The sequence below is a fragment of the Phaethon aethereus genome (assembly GCF_964289735.1).
Source record: "Phaethon aethereus genome assembly, chromosome: 6".
Lineage (NCBI taxonomy): Eukaryota > Metazoa > Chordata > Aves > Phaethontiformes > Phaethontidae > Phaethon > Phaethon aethereus.
The window spans coordinates 39,925,300-39,940,557 of record NC_138580.1 but is presented as its reverse complement, the minus strand read 5'-3'; the positions used below and the strand labels follow the sequence as shown (position 1 = coordinate 39,940,557).

The 15,258-nt window shown below is 54.7% G+C and overlaps 1 protein-coding gene across 1 annotated transcript in view; it reads right to left on the bottom strand.

Annotated features, from left to right (window-relative positions):
- Nucleotides 1-4,316: 4,316 nt before the first annotated feature.
- VWC2L (von Willebrand factor C domain containing 2 like) overlaps nt 4,317-15,258 on the bottom strand; it is a gene marked incomplete at its 5' end in the record, with an annotated part of 57,425 nt that continues 46,483 nt past the window's right edge. The window contains one exon of the mRNA XM_082001643.1: nt 4,317-5,712. Coding sequence (XP_081857769.1) covers nt 5,564-5,712 — 149 coding nt within the window. The 3' untranslated portion in view covers nt 4,317-5,563. The remainder of the gene's footprint in view (nt 5,713-15,258) is intronic.

Here is a 15,258-nt window from a genome sequence, read left to right as displayed (position 1 = left end):
ATCCCAAAGGAGCCTGACTTTGCTTTCTCGTTGGGCTTTATCTTCCTTTCCAGTTCCCTAGTGCATAATTACCCCTTTTTCTGGGCTTGCACATCCTGTGTCCAGAAGCGTGCAACGGCTTGGCAATGGCTTATTTTTCCTTGCCTTGGTCTGGTTACGCACATAAAGCACAGTAAGGCCCCAAATAATATTTTACATGGCTTAATACGGATCCCTTGGCTACGTCGGGGCTCTGATTGTTGTTTACTCACGGGATACTGGCGCTGGCCAGCCTGCTCCCCATGCACAGACTATCAGCACGCACGCCCGTGGGTAGGGAGAAGGGAATGGCCAAAAGGAGCAATTCTGTGGCCAAGGGAAGTCACCTGGGTTAAGATGACATGTTGCAGGGGTTTCTGTGGATCTTAGATCCTTCCTTTTCTGTGTGGAGTTGCTGGAAGAAGATACCAACCGTCTACTCTGTGCTCTTCTGCTATTCATTCAGATGCCAGTCTGTGACCGTGGTGGCTAAAGGGTTTCCAGGGCAGTGTCAAGCTTCTGTCTAGGTGGCTTTGGAGGGTAGACCAAGCTCAAGATCATCCTACAAAATCCTGTGCATCGAGAAGGCCCTTAGAAAGAACTTGGAGGATCTCCATCACCTTAGTATATGTGAACCAAAATAACGGTGTTCCCAGAGCTCCTATATCACCAGGGCAGTGCGTGCCACCATGCCGTGTTGGGCACTGTCCGGCGTTGAGCGTATTCGGATGCAAAACTGGGGTGTTACTGGCTCTCCTGGGAGCACTCAAGGAAGAGGGCGGCTGAGTGGGGGCATGAACTGGCGCCTTCCGAGAGCAGAGCTCTGCTAGATACTGAAGTTCGTCGTAGCGAAATGTTCCCTAAAAAAAAAATCACTTCTGAAAATGTAGGAATTAATTATTCTATCTGAAAATATAAATATATACATACGGTGTATGAAATACATAAATAGAGGCACCTCACTGCGCTCTACTCCCTGTGTTTTGAAAGCCAACCTCCCACACTACAAAGGAAGGCGGATTTTGGCTAAATTTTTCGTTTTCTACATTGACTTGCTGTTGCAAAACCACGTCATTTTGCCATATAAAAGACATTCATTCGCTATACGTTCACATGGGCCCTCTCTTCCCTTTAACAGCCACCAAAGAGAAACGTGTCACTGCTCACGCCGTGCCGGAAGCCAAGGAGTTGCTCTTTGCTTTTACACTTAGCAGCGCCGTGGCTGAAAAGAGGGTGATGCCAGGATCTGGCATCCCGGCCGAGCCAGGGGAAGGTCACGTCGGGCGGGACTCGACTCATCGCGCGCGGCCGAAGTCGTCGTACGCTGCCGAGTCGAGGCGCTGATGCTCAGGGTCCCGGTACCGCTCGGAGCCGTCCGGGTGGGAGCGTAGGAGGGAGAGTACTCAGAGCCCAGGTTTTTCCCAGCCTTAAGCCGGGTTTTGCCCGTGCTTTGCCGGCTCTCGGGGAGGGGCGGGGGGACACGACGTGCTGACGCTTTGCAGGTGACCCGGGGCTGAGGCAGCCGCCCCTGGGGGGTCCAGGAAATAATCCCGTGATAATAAAACCATCTCGGGTAGCGGCGTGTTAGTGAGGCCGGGGCAAAGGCGATGCTCTCGGGGCGGGCTGTCCCCGGCCGCGGCGGAGCAGGGCGGCTGTACGCGGCTGCTGCGCTCGGCGGGGAGAAGGTGGCATCAAAGGGAGGCCGGGGTGTAAAGCACCCCAGGAGGAAGGATCGCCTTTTTGGCTCTGGCTGGGTTTCTTCTGCAAAATTCACTGTTACTCGTGCTGGCGGCGTTGCTCCTGAGCTACCCGCTCTCTTGCTCCAATTCGAGACCTTTAGGCTCCCGGTTCTATCCACGTCTCCTCGGCTGTATTGTTTCTATCATCCCCCCTCACGCTGTCCTCTTTGTCCCTCACCTTTCCAACCCACCAAGCCCACCTTCCCCTGCTTCCTGCCCTGCCAAGCCCCCGCTCTCCCCTCAGCATCTTTCCTCACCTTTTGTCTTCCTCCTCTTCTTCGCCGTCTCCCACGAATCCTTCTCATATTTTCAAGAGCCTCAGCCCGGGGGGCCGGGAAGGACGGTGCCCGTGGAGGAGGTTGTGCTCCCCCATCTAATAACACGTGTATCAGACACCTTTCCCTTGAGATGGCAGCCTCTGGAAGCCCAAGACGAACCTTTCAACAAGATTAAAGAGATGGTATTAATTGCTATCGATCATGGGTCAACAAATTAAATTGCATCTGCAACTGCATCTCTGAAAGGTCTAAATGAGAAGAGTAGTTAATGGGTCTGGCTGGCCCAGAACTGTCATTAATTAAAGGGAGAAATGAACTAAAACATTAAAAAAAAAAAAAAAAAAAAGGGGGGGGGTGCAGAAAGGAAGGAGATTGAGATGAGGCTGAAAATCTTTGGTTCAGGAAAAAAAAAAAGAGCGTATCTGGAGAGAGCTCGACAGGATTTCAATTCTGGATCCACCCCGCCTGGCCTGGGGTGGGCTGCTACGAAGCAGTGCCGGTGGCGATGGTTTTCGGGGCTGTTGCTCCGAGCGCCCGCGACTGGCAGCTCTCCCACGCGGCCGCCCGGAAAAGCCGATCCGTGCCCGTCGCTCCTCCCCGCGACCCCGGACCCTGCTCGCGGAGACCAACGGGCTCTCCCAGCGGGACGGCGTGCCCAACGCCGCTGGATCCGGGGGAGGCAGATCCCTTCTGCGGGGTCTGAGCCGGCATCTCCGCCTGTGGCAGACCCTCCATCTGCGAGGGGACTCGCAGGGCTTCCCCCCCATTTCACCCGCGCGCGCGCCCCAGCTGACTGCGCGTGGTCCTTGGGGCATCCCCCGCCACCAACTTTTTTTTTTTTTCTTCCCCCCCATTTTTTTTTTGAGCCAATGCCCCGAAAGGGTGAAAGGGGGAAAAAAAAAAATGAGCACCCACCGTGTTGCTCAGCACTGGGGATATCGCCCTTCCCGCTCCCGTCCCACGCGGCTGCCGGCACGGCAGCATCCCGGCGGGAGCCCGGAGTGAAGTACTCCTGGGTGGGAAGAAGGGCGCTACCGCGACTCCTTGGGAAATAACGAAGTAGCGCAGCATGGAACGGAGATGGTGCTTAATTAATAGTGAAGAAAGTACTAATATGTGGCACGTGTAGGGCTGTACTTGTTCCAAGCACTATACAAACATTAACTACAGTAATTAAGCTGTAATTAATTAGAGTAACTACTAATCAGTGTAAATAATGATGCATCTGGAGGTACCAAACGGAGTTTGCGAACGGAAAGCTAATTGCCGTGCTCAGGAAACGGCATCAAATATAAAATGGCAGCAGTAAAAGGCAGAAACACGCGGAGGTGAAAGCCAGAGCCTGGGAGCTGCGCTGGTCCACAACGGCTCCCCGGGAGGGCATCCCGGTTCGGCAGGCATCTTGCGACAAAGCAGGGCTGATTTACTGATTTTACTGCCGAGGAGCATCCTGGGCAGCCCATCCCATCCACAGGATTTCCTTCTACAGCCACGTCCGGGCTCCAAGCCCGCTCCTCCCACCTCAGCCGCAGAGTCGGGGGCTGGAGCAAGGGACGGGATGGGGAATTGGGAGCTGGAGGGGAAGATGGTCAGCAGAGTAAAATACACCACAAATATATAATTTTGGGTTTGGTTTTTTTTTTTTTTTTGCTGGTTCACACATTTTATATTTAACAAAATAATTTTTTAATAATATAGTCTTTTACACATCAAATATTGTTTCTAGCCCCCCCATTTTTTACAGAATAGTTTTGTTGTTGTTTTTTTTTCCTCTCACTAGTTTCAGGCACACTACTGTTCGAAAATTTTGAAACCAGATAGTCATTGACAGGCAACAGCTTACGGAGAAAGGTGGCGATGACTTCTTTAACGGTACCGGTTCAACTGGCAGGAAGCCAACGCTCAGCCGAAGTACGACAATCGCTGCGCTAGTGCTCGTCCTACCCCCTGCCCTCCGCTAAAATGCAAAAATGGGGAAGAAATAAAAATATAAAGGCAACAGTGCGCATGAAACCGAGACCAACCGTGCTGACCCGCTTCGGCGGGGGATGCTGGAAGGAGGATTTGCTGCCGTCGCTGTTCGGAGCGGGTGCCGGGCTGCAGCCCCAACCAAACGAGCGCCGTCGCCCTAATGGCCGTGACCACGAAGCAGCAAAGCGAGCGTGGACAGCGATGGGAAAGGCTCCTGCGCTCACCTGGGCAGGGCGGAGCGGGGAAACGGCATCGGCGGCTTTTCTCTCACAGTAGCGCTGGGAAGCCGCAGCCTGAGAAAGCAAGAGGTGCTGGTGCCGAAAAGCCTGCCCGGGACGGCGGGGACCTCTCCTCCCAGCAGGGCGGCACGCAGCCGCGTTCCGGAGAGACCCTCCACCAGGAGCCCATTCCCGCGGACCCCCCGTGCACCCCGGCACGCCTTGCCCCCAGCAGCAGGGGCACTCCCAGGACCGGGGGAGAGCCGGGGCAGCTCCCTGGCACTGCAGCCGAGGGTCTTGCCCGCCAGCCCAGTCCCGCTGCCGCTGCGGTCGATGAATCGGTGCCTTTGGCTCCAGCGAGAGCAGCCGCAGCGCCGGCAAAACCGGGACGGGGCACGGCTGGGACCCTCTTCCCTTCCACCACGACACCCCCCCGGGCGTCGCACAAAGGCAGCCCGGGTAAGCCGGGGCTTTCTTGGTGCCTTTCCGACGCTTTCTGGCTCGGCCCCGCCCGCCCGCGCAGCCGTGCTGGCCCTCGCTGCGGTCAAGGTCAGGGTGACTGTGTAGGCGTCTTCAACTTTATTGTCCCCACTCAGTGGGGAAAGTGTAACACAGATACAGCTTGTGTCTTGGGTGTCCGGTCCTACACCCGTGCATCTAACTCGGTCCTTCCGCAGGTTACATTCCAGTTGGTGTATTTTTAACCCCTTCCTCCCCTTTTCATTTCTACCTCCCTCCTGTCCTTACTGCCCCCCCCCCCCCCCCCCCTTATAGACACGATAAAAATGATCCATCGCTTCACTCGTAGCTGTATTGACCCAACAATCCCAGCTTGGGAAGAGGCTTTAAAAACGAAATTAAAAAAAACCTGAAAATAATCATCACAATAGCAAAAAAACCTTAAATAAATAAATGTGAAAAACCCCGCGACCCACATCGTAGAAAGTGAGAGCAGTGAATCAATCGGCGTCTCAGAGGTGTCACCGGTCCAAGAACTTGCGTGGGCTGTTTTTTGTTTGTGGTTTTTTTTTCCCCCCTCCCCAAATCTGACCACCGCATCCCTACCAAGCACTGATAATTACAAAAGCGGAGTAGATACCTAGATACCGGATACATAGTGTGTAAAGCGAGGGAAGAGCAGGAGGAGGGGGAGAGGGAGACCCTTCCCCGCGAGTAAGACCTCTGCTTGTGTGAAACCCTCGCAGGTTTTGCTGGTGCCCCTGTTGCAGCTGGCGGGAGGTCGGACGCGTGCGCGGCGTCGAAGCCGTTCCTTCGTCGTCGTCGTCACCGTCCTCGGCGGGCTGCTGGGCCGGCGGTGCCGCTGGCGGGGGGGTTGCCGCTACAGAGCCTGCTTGCCCTGGCACTCACGCTTGGAGCACTGCGCCGGCTTCCACCAGTCCCCGTTGTGGCAGTGGCAGATGTTGCAGTCGTCCACCTTCACTTCGATGCCGGCAGGAATTATCGTGGTGCCTGCAAAGCAGTTCGGACCTGCAACAACAGGCGGGAGCAACAGAAATAAATGCTTTTGGGGTTCTTTGAAATTGGGCGTAGCAGCTCTGCTACAGGCAGCCGGAGCCCGCGGGCGCTCAGCCCCAGCCCCTCGCAGCCACCCTCCCTGCCAAGCCTTCGCCCCGCGCCCACCGCCTGTCTCAGCTTTTTAGTGCCCTCAGGCAATACAGAAAAAAAACCCACCCAACAATCCTGAAACTGTTTTCTTTCTTCCCCGTTTCTGCCCCAACCCCTAGCGCAAACAGCATCGGGTGCCCCACCGGCGCACCCGGCTTTTACTACTCAGTTGCCCACTAATTTAGGATCACTTTCGCCTAAGATTTGGCTGCGAGACGGACAAGACCAGGAGGACAAGCATCAGGACGCAGACCAGCCTTCGCCGCTCCAGCCCCGTGAGCCTGTGCTGAGCTGTGGGGAGCGGAGCCCATTCATCCCCCAGGACCACGGCAGCCTTGCCCCAACGCCCAGTAACCCCAGGTACCCCCAGCAGCTCAGGGCTGTTAACGGTAAATGATTTACAGCATCAAATAAACAAAAATAATTCACCTCCCAAATCAGCTTTCTGATAAAATCGTTTTTTTTGCGATTCCTTCAATCTCCTCATTACTGGTAATTTTTTGGGCTTCTTTATTACACAATATCAAAGGTGAGCAGCAGGTCAGCAAGGATCGTGGTTTCCTCCTTCTCGTGGCAGCCCGGCGCGCACCCGTCGCCCAGCCGTCCCTCTGCAAACCCTCTGCTCCTGCCCTCCCGCTCCGGCGTCGGTCGCTTAGCGCTGGGAACTGACGTCGGACCCGGCAGCACGTACACCCATCAGGGCAGCGTGAAGGCATTTGGAAAGTGTCTTGCGGCTCGAGTGCTGCTCCCCAGAACGTCCCTCCTCGCCGGGCCACCGGTTTTAGTCTGTGCCGCCGGTGCACGAGGTGCATTCGAGAGAGGAGAGCGGGTGCAGACGTGAAGTTACAGGCAAGTCCTTAGTGCTTAAAATACGGCTTAAGAGTGTTTGAAAGGGACCACAGGATCCCTGCGTGGCTGAGCTGCAGCCAACCCTGTGCCGGGGTCTCACGTTTTACAGTCTCGGAGAACTATTCATCTCACCTCGCCGATTTATGAGCGCCCCGACTTCACGAAGGCGCTCCTTGGGACCCTACATTTAAGCTCAACAGGCCACGAGTTCGACAGGGCTGGGCTTAACCAGCCATCGGCGACTCAGGCCGCTGCAGAGCCAGGCGGGGCCTGGATGTTGTTTGTCTTTAAGTGCCCTCCCCGCCCTTTATTAAAGGCCCCTTCAGCTGCGGCTCAGCTCTCCAGAGACCTCTCACACCCGTCCTAATGAAGCCACAGCGGAAGAACCTCAGAAAGGTGCCTCTGACGGCTCCCGAACCAGAATTTGGGGCGGGGGTACCCCAGGGCTGCTGCTGTCGTCCACGGGCAGGACCCGGGAAGGCAGGCTCTGGTGCCGGGATGGTCTGCGTCTCCCCCGGAAGAAGCAGGCTTTGGCTCCAGACAAAGAAGTTCAACATCACTTCTTCAGGCCACGCTGGTCTGCAGTCAGCTAAAGAGCAGTGCGCTGGGCGTGGAGATGGTTTCAGTCTGCTCTGAGCTGGGCTTTGGGCTCAACAACCTCCAAAGGTCCCCTCCACCCTCAGTCATTCCATGGTGCAAAGAACTTCAAAGCCGGAACGTTGAAGAACTCCAACCAAGGACACCAAGGACACCGACCAAGCCAAACGCTACGAACGCACCCATCTCTCCTGTATGACGTCATGATCCGTTTTGGTCACGAGCCGAAGATTTCCAAAGCTGGTGTCCCTCTGGAAGAGTTGGAAAGGCTGTGATCCCGACCGCGGTATTTCTCCGGCAACCCACTGACGTCGCCACATCATCCCGTGGCTTTTGGGTCCCTGCGCTGGCTGCCCGGCGCCGCTGCCTGTGCTCTTCATCGTGCGTTTTAATCCTCTGCCTCATCGCGCCTGGCGGGTGGTGTTGCGTGACGACACCCGGCGTGGGCTTCGCCGCCAGGTCGGCTCATTCGCCGCCGTTAAAAGTCTGGGTCCAAATGCCGCGACACTGCCAGTAATTGTAGCTGGCCACATTTAACGTTGAAGTAAGCGCCCGTCCCTCTTTCAGGGATGCTCCGGTTGCCTGCCGATGCCGGGGACGCCGAGGATGGGCTCTGCGCTCCCAGGGTAAAAAAATCCTTTTTGTTAAAACTGAAACAAGACGCTTCCTCCGGAGATCAGGGTGGCGAGGAAAGGGGAAGGTTGTTTTCTCTCTTGTTGCCCTGCGGCTGCCTGTTAACCATCTTACTTGCGAAGCCAATACTGCCTCGACCCCCACGCGCGTCCTCAGACGCAGACGGGGGATTTGTAGCCGCCCGCCCGGGCTCGGGACCCCCGCGCTGCCCTCGCGGGGTCCTGGCTGCGTCCCTGTGCTGAGACGCCGCGGGGGCAGAGCACGGCTCGGGGTCGCGGCCAGCCGAGGGCCAGTTTGGGACTGGACGATGAGGAACTGCAGACCGGGGAAAAAGCTCGTTTTTCATTGCATCCTGCTTATCTGTCCGTCCCATAGCTGCTCCATCACAGCCACAGCTGCCCTTCCTCCTCCTCCCGGCGGCCCCGGGCCCCTTCTCCGGTCCCCCCGGGGAGGGGGGGGAAGAGTCATTTGGGAAAAAAAATAAATCATTAAACAGCCCTCGTTAACGTCCCTGGCCCAGAGCCCCGAAGCGGAAAGCGGACACCAAGACGAAAAGAGGAGATGGGCGAGGGTGAGGTCCTGAAAGCATCACCCAGGCCGTTGGGGTCCCCAGCGGAGAGGGGCTGACCCGCAGCAACGTCCCTGCCCCGGCCAAGGACACGGGGCAGCTCTGCAAAACAGTAATTAAACACGAAGAACCTGCCCCTCCAACCTCCGGCATCCAGCAAGCCGGGAAGGACCTGGCGAGCACCTCCGCATCTAATGGAAAATCCTTAGGATGCTGCCACCCCCCACAAAGGGGCCGGGAGAGGGGAAGAGGAAAAATCACAGCTCCTCTGGAGAAACCAAAGGGCCTGTGGGTTTGCTTTTCTTTTTCTTGGTTTTTATCATAAACGGGTGAAAACCCGGCTTTGGGCTCTACTGACACCTCCCCTCCCAGGAGATGTTTTGCTGCCGGTTCGGGACGTCCATCTCTTCTGTCAGACCTCAGTACTTTTAATTTAGGCCAACACTACCACTGCTCTGGACTTTTTTTCCCCCGCCTGGGCTCACTCAAAATAGCCACCTCTGCATTGCCAAAAAGTGAAACGTTTCCTTTTGCGCACCACAGCAGGCTGGATGGAGCATGTCTGCATCCTCTCTCCCCCGCTGCTATCTCCACCCCTATAAAAACGTGGATTTCTAACGGAAGGCAAAATTTCCACGCTCCGTTTCTGATAATACAACTTTTTTTCCCTCCCTTAGACCGACCTCCCAACATCTCCAAAGCTCGGTGCCCCAAACCCACGCTGCTGGGGACTGTCCTGAGCTTCTCCCACTGTGGCTTCGTGCCGCTCGGAGGAGCAGGCTGGGATCAGGATCTGCCAAACTGATGTAAAAAATTACCAAGGATGAGACCGAACAGCACAGCAACGTGGGTTTTTTCCAGAATTTGTATTCAAAGGAAGATGCTGCTCAGAAACTTTTGATGACAGGTCAAGTACATCAAGAAAGATACTCACGATAACAGGAGTAGGAACAAGAAGCTGCTTTGGGCAGGGGCTGTCGTCCTGGTCTTTGTAAAAGCACTTTAAACCACGACCGCGATGAAAACAGGACAGTAATCGCCCTCTTCTCCTTGCTCAGGGAGGCCGATGAGCAGAGCTGCTCCCACAGACAATGTGGTGGTGAGATTTGCTTTGCTTAACGTAATTAATACTCGTAAAAAACCTCAGCGCTCCGGGCTGTTTGCTACAGCAACAGCGCAGATTTTTAGGGAGATGCGTTAGGGACGCTCCGATGCTGTTTTGAGGGGAGAGATGTAGAAAACTCATATACGGTTTGTTGTCTGACGGCAAATTTTGCAACCGCACGTGTAAGGCCAGATACCTGGGTGACGACCCACGTTGTGCTGCCGGACTGCACCCCTGCTACGGAGGGAATCCATCTAATCCCGCGCGTGGGCGTTAACGCACGCTACCCACGGGTGGGAGATGGAATCCTCTCGCGACTCAGCGGCACGGTGCTGCTTCAGAGAACCTCAAAAGCCCCCCGATCCCACACGCCCCGTCACGCCGGAAAAAACGTACAGCCCAAACGCAAGAGGAGCAGCCACCCTCGCCCACGGGCAAACAGCGTGCGCGAAGAAGCAATGAAAGGAAATCAAACGTTAAGCACCGCGGCGAGCACGAATCACTTCAGGCCAGCTGCGATACTCAGATTCGCCCCGAACAGCATCTTGCACCAGACAAAGCTCATGGCCTTCACTGGAACTTGTCACGGTGCGACACCCGATCTCGGCAAGGAGAGGTATTTTAGTTAAATATTTTCCAACGATAACCCCATGTCTCCTTTAAGAGCCTCCCCATCCCTTTAGGAAATATTGAGGCTGACTCCCAGAGACTTCAGCTTATTCAGTCAACGGGTAACACCACGGAAAGAGGTGCTGACGGGTGCGCTTAGCTACCGCACACCCGTCGTGTAGACAGCCGCTGCACAGCAACGCCATGTAGCCGGCCATCCCCCAGGCTCCGGCACGGCGTGCCCCACAACCGACGGTGCAAGTGATAAGCAGAAGAGGGTGTTGTTTCCCGACAGCGCTCAGGAACGGGTACAGCCTGCAAACATCCCCACGGGCGCTCGTTCAGCCGCACGAGTCTTGATGACTTTGCTTTTGGAGCTCGGCCACGGACGCAGCGGGGCTTGGGACTTTGCTGCTGGCAATCTGCGCTGAACTGGGGGAGCCATCTCTAGCGAACGTGGCCAAGCGTCCTCTCAGGGAGAAGGTGGATTCTTCTTTGCATGTCTCCACGAAACCCGCATCTCACGGTCTGCACCATGACCACCCCACGCCGTAGCCACGAGGGCTCCGGCGCCGGCGTCCGGCATTCCCAGCATCGCTCAGCTGAAAAACAACCGACGCAAAGCCAACGGCCCCCAGAAACACGGGTGAGAGCCGCAGAAGGACGCTCGTGGGCAACTCCCGGACAGAGAAAGAGGCAAAACACACCGGCACGGAGAGCTGAAATCGCTGGCTGCCTGCACCTCGGGACTGCTTCCACGTCCAGGCTGAACTCCGCGCTCGGGGGGAAAAAAAACCCCCAGCACCTTCTTTTTCATGATGGCCCCCGTTCCTGGGGGTTAACGCAGCTCCTGTCTGCTGATCCTGCAGGATCTTTCCAAACGGTCCTTTAGCTCTGTCAGTGCTACTTATGCAATCACTTCAGATGGCAAGAGCTCAATTTGTGGCTTTAATTAACAAGTCGAGGAGGGAAGAAGTCTTGTTTTCGCTGCCTGGTACCAAGACCGCCTGCCCCCCTCTCCCCGGGGGCAGGAGAAGGCAGCGGGTGAAGCCGGAGGTGAGACATAAAGAAGTCAGCTGCCGATGCTGAGCTTTGCCTTACTGAAAATTAAATTTGGTGAAGCTCTGCAGGGAGGGACGAAAACCCCACCAAGAGATGACGACAGCCCTGCGGCTCTTTTGTGTTAGAGAGAGGCCAAAGCCAAAGGTCCCGGCTCAAAGCGCTGCTGAAGCCTGAGGGTGCGCCGGAAACGGGGCTGCCACAACCGTGGCTCCTGGGGGGGTGAGTTTACACCCCAGTAAGGCCAGGTCTAACCCCTGGGCTCGGCTAGTTGCTCCTTGGTGGCGGCAGGAGGGAGGGGAGTACACTTCGTCCTCCCTGCTCCTGGAGGGGATCTCCACGTCCCCCAGGCTACGGAGGACACAGCTCTTTGCGGATTAGAGGACATCTACTCATCCCACACGTTCCCAACACGCACACCAGGGGAAAATACCCCTCCTGGACTCCCTATAGCCCAAGTCCGTCCCCGCCCAACCTGCGCAAAGGCTCCTGTGGGGTCGGAAACGGGACCGTTTAGGCTCAGTGCCCGCGTCCAGATGAACAGCAAGATTTTGAAAGTCCCTTTCCAGCCCGCTCACCCTCTCTGGCAGCAGAGGAGCTCTCCTAAGCCACCTGCACCCAAAGACAAGACGCGGCAGCAATGCCTTGGCCACCACCCCAAAAGAATCTGGATGCTGCTCCGTCTTTGGGAAGGGCCGGCAGCCGAGTCCACCCAAACCGCATCAGCCTCAGCTCCGCAAATTAAAGATCCCGACAGCCGGCAGGCGGGGGATGCTGGAGGCGTCCGTCCTCGCCGCTGAAAGCAAAACGCTTTGCAGAGCCATCTGCCACCCCGAATTCCTCTGTGCCCCTTTTCTTTGGTTGCTTGTTGATATTTTAAAACCCCAAAAGCAAGCCTTGCACAGAGCTGCAGTGTATAGGCAGCGATGTGCGTATGTATATACGTACAAGCAAAGCCAAGGAAGCCTGAAATACACATTTCCCACAGCCTTTATTCTGCGGCTCACGTGCTTTCGTCCAGTGTTTTCCGGGAAGGACAGGAGGTTCGTGCAAGCCTTCCCACCAAATCTCAGCCTGCTCCGGTCTTCATTCACCAGCACAGCCAGTATTTGCTTATCTCTGAGGAGCTCCCAGCCAGGCGGGTAATGTGACTCCTGCCCTCTCTGCTGGAAGGAACCACATGCAACGACGGACCAAGCGATGTTTGTGTGGTAAGGCCACCTTCTGCCTGGGACGTTTCCACTTCCAGGCAGAGTATCGCATGATGATGGCTCTTGGCCGCGGTAACAAGTATCCTCGAGGTGACCCCAAGGTGGAAGGTTCACTCCTCCTTTGCCGCTTTGTCCAGCCACCCATGGAGAGATGGCTCCAATAAATGCCCCAAATTTCACCCCGTGGTCTAAAACATTGCAAAACAAGAGCCTCTTCTTTATCTGCGGACAAACCCCACTGGCTCTGGCCAAAAGCTCCCTGGAGTCAACTGGTGGGATGTCCTAGCCATCCGGCAGCTTTCAATGTTGCGCACCGTTGCCCCAAAGAATGAATCTCTCTCCGATGCTTTTCCGTCCTCCCTGCATATTTCACTCCTCACAAGACGATGCTAACAGCCCTTCTCAAGCACTGCCTATTTACAGGAGCGATTTTTCCAGCCGTAATTCACATTGCTGGATGCCTGAAGATGTCTAAAAGTTATTTAATCTCTGCATTAAAAAAAAAAAAAGAATATCCGCAGTATCCTTCTCCAATCTAAATCCAAGTTGCCCACTCTCAGCAAGCCCTACATCATTAAAAGGAGCGCATCAAAAAGGCGAGACCGAGCTGAAAAGCGAAGTTCAGGGCAACGGGAGCCTTTCCACTGACTTTTGCCAGCGACGACGCCGGCACAAGAAGGGAGATTAAACTCAAAACTGGCCTCTCAATCAGCCCAGCAGGATGGGGATCTCCCGGTGGCCCCAGGTCACCTTCTGGCACTCCCCATGCAGAGATGTTCACCTCATCCGGGCTTTGCTCAGACATCCCCAAGCGTCTGCTGAGCGCAGGGGGCCCGCTCGCGTTCCCTAAATTCTGACCTGGCTCCCAGTGACACAGACTGATTTAACCCTCGCTGCTTTGCACCGCAGTTAGAAAATTACCGATAGCTCGTTATATGTCTTAATTGGGAGCAGCAAACGAATGAGGGGCAGGGAGACACCCAGAAGGGAACACACCGCATTATTCCTCCTTATTGATAGCACAGTTACTTAATTTGATGTGGAGACGTAACTTCAGGCATCACCAAATACTGGAGCGGGAATGTCTTGGTGCAAGGAAGATCTATGGGTGCAATTTAAAAGCGGTCTGTTTAGGAGCGGTGACGTCCACCAGTGCTGATACAGATCTGAGCTGTGTGGACAGGCTCGAGATTCTCACTCAGCAAGCCGAAGAAAGACAGCGACTCTCGGACAGTTAAAAAGCACCCGTCGAAAATTGCAGCCCCGCTTCCCTCTTCCTCTGCTGCACTCATGGGGTGAGCATGAAGATGGGGGACCAAGCCCAACGCTGATGGTCAACCTGCCCAGCCCCGGGCAGCGCCGTCGTTTGTCTTCTGAGCCACGGCATTGCCCGCGCCGCAGCGGCGGCAAAGCTCTAGATTAGGCAGTCGGGACGGTTCTCAACCGCGAGAACGCATCTTTTAAAGCCGTTTTTAACAATCCAAGACCATGCAGATTATCTAATAAAACTAATCTGGGGACGCTAAAGAGAAGAGGGTAAGCGGTACGTTTCCCACCGCTTCAGATTAAGGGTATTTGCCTCATCGTATGGGCGCTTCCCCCAAGCCCGTGCATCCAGCCTCTCTGCTCCCAATCCCAAAAACCCAAAGCTGGGAGCACATCCGAGTGCACATCAAACTCCTTGCAAAACCTCTGCCCCCAGTCTCCCCATTTTACTGGGTTTCTAACCCCGTGGTGGGTTACGGACTGTTGACCAGCAGCGTGAGGCGTTGCTGCAGTGCAAATTAATTAATAGCTGATATTAAATTCATAATAATTTACCCAGGCCACAAGCTCTGCCAACCGACTAATCCACCCGAATTGAGGGCGGCATTGAGGTCGAACCACTGCCACCGAAGTCACGGAGGAGCCGAGACAGCATGTCTCCGGCTCAGCTCCCGGACAGCAGAAGAGCAAAGCACAGACCTACAGACCTAGCCTTAAACGTAAGGTTTTACCCCCCGCCCCTTTTAATATAAAATGCAGCTTGGCATTTTCAAAGTCACCTGTGAGATTTGCACACCAAATTCCTCTTCATTTTAAACGGATCTACGGGTGCAAATACCTTAATCAGCCCTGAAAAGTTTAACTTACGGTAAAAAAATGCACAGGCAAGGTGCTGAGCATTGCGAAGGCAGGCTGTGTGCACCCAGAACAGCTTTTTTGGAATCAGATTTTTACTCTGTATATTCAAGGTTGAAGAAGGAAAACAGTAACACCTCAAAGACAGCAATAACCGCCTATTAAAGTGAGGAATGCGTGTTTCAACGTTCACCCGACCAAACGAAAAGCATTAGCTCTTAAAAATCTCTTTGCAGACAGCATAAAGCTTTGGGAGAACACCACAGATTTCTAAAAAAAATATAGGCAGATTTTAATTGCAGGCGATGAAAGCTACTCCTAGGTCATTATAACCTTTCAGGTAAGTAATAGGCTTTAAAAAACTTGTTTAAATAGACATTTCCCAAAACGAACTCCAACGGCGCTGAAGGTACATGAATACTTTTAATGGTTCAAACATGGCAAATAAGGCCGGGTGGTTTTTTTTGGAGCTGGTATAAAAGAGATGAATTTAAAAGAAATCAATTAACAGAGCTACCATTAAAATACCGCATCAGCCAACAACGTTAACGGTAAAGTCCAGCAGCCAAAGGGAGGAAAAGTTGGACCTTCCAGAGACCAAACCTTTACGGAAAGAAATATATACTCAGAGGGCGTATATACGTAACGTGCCGTTG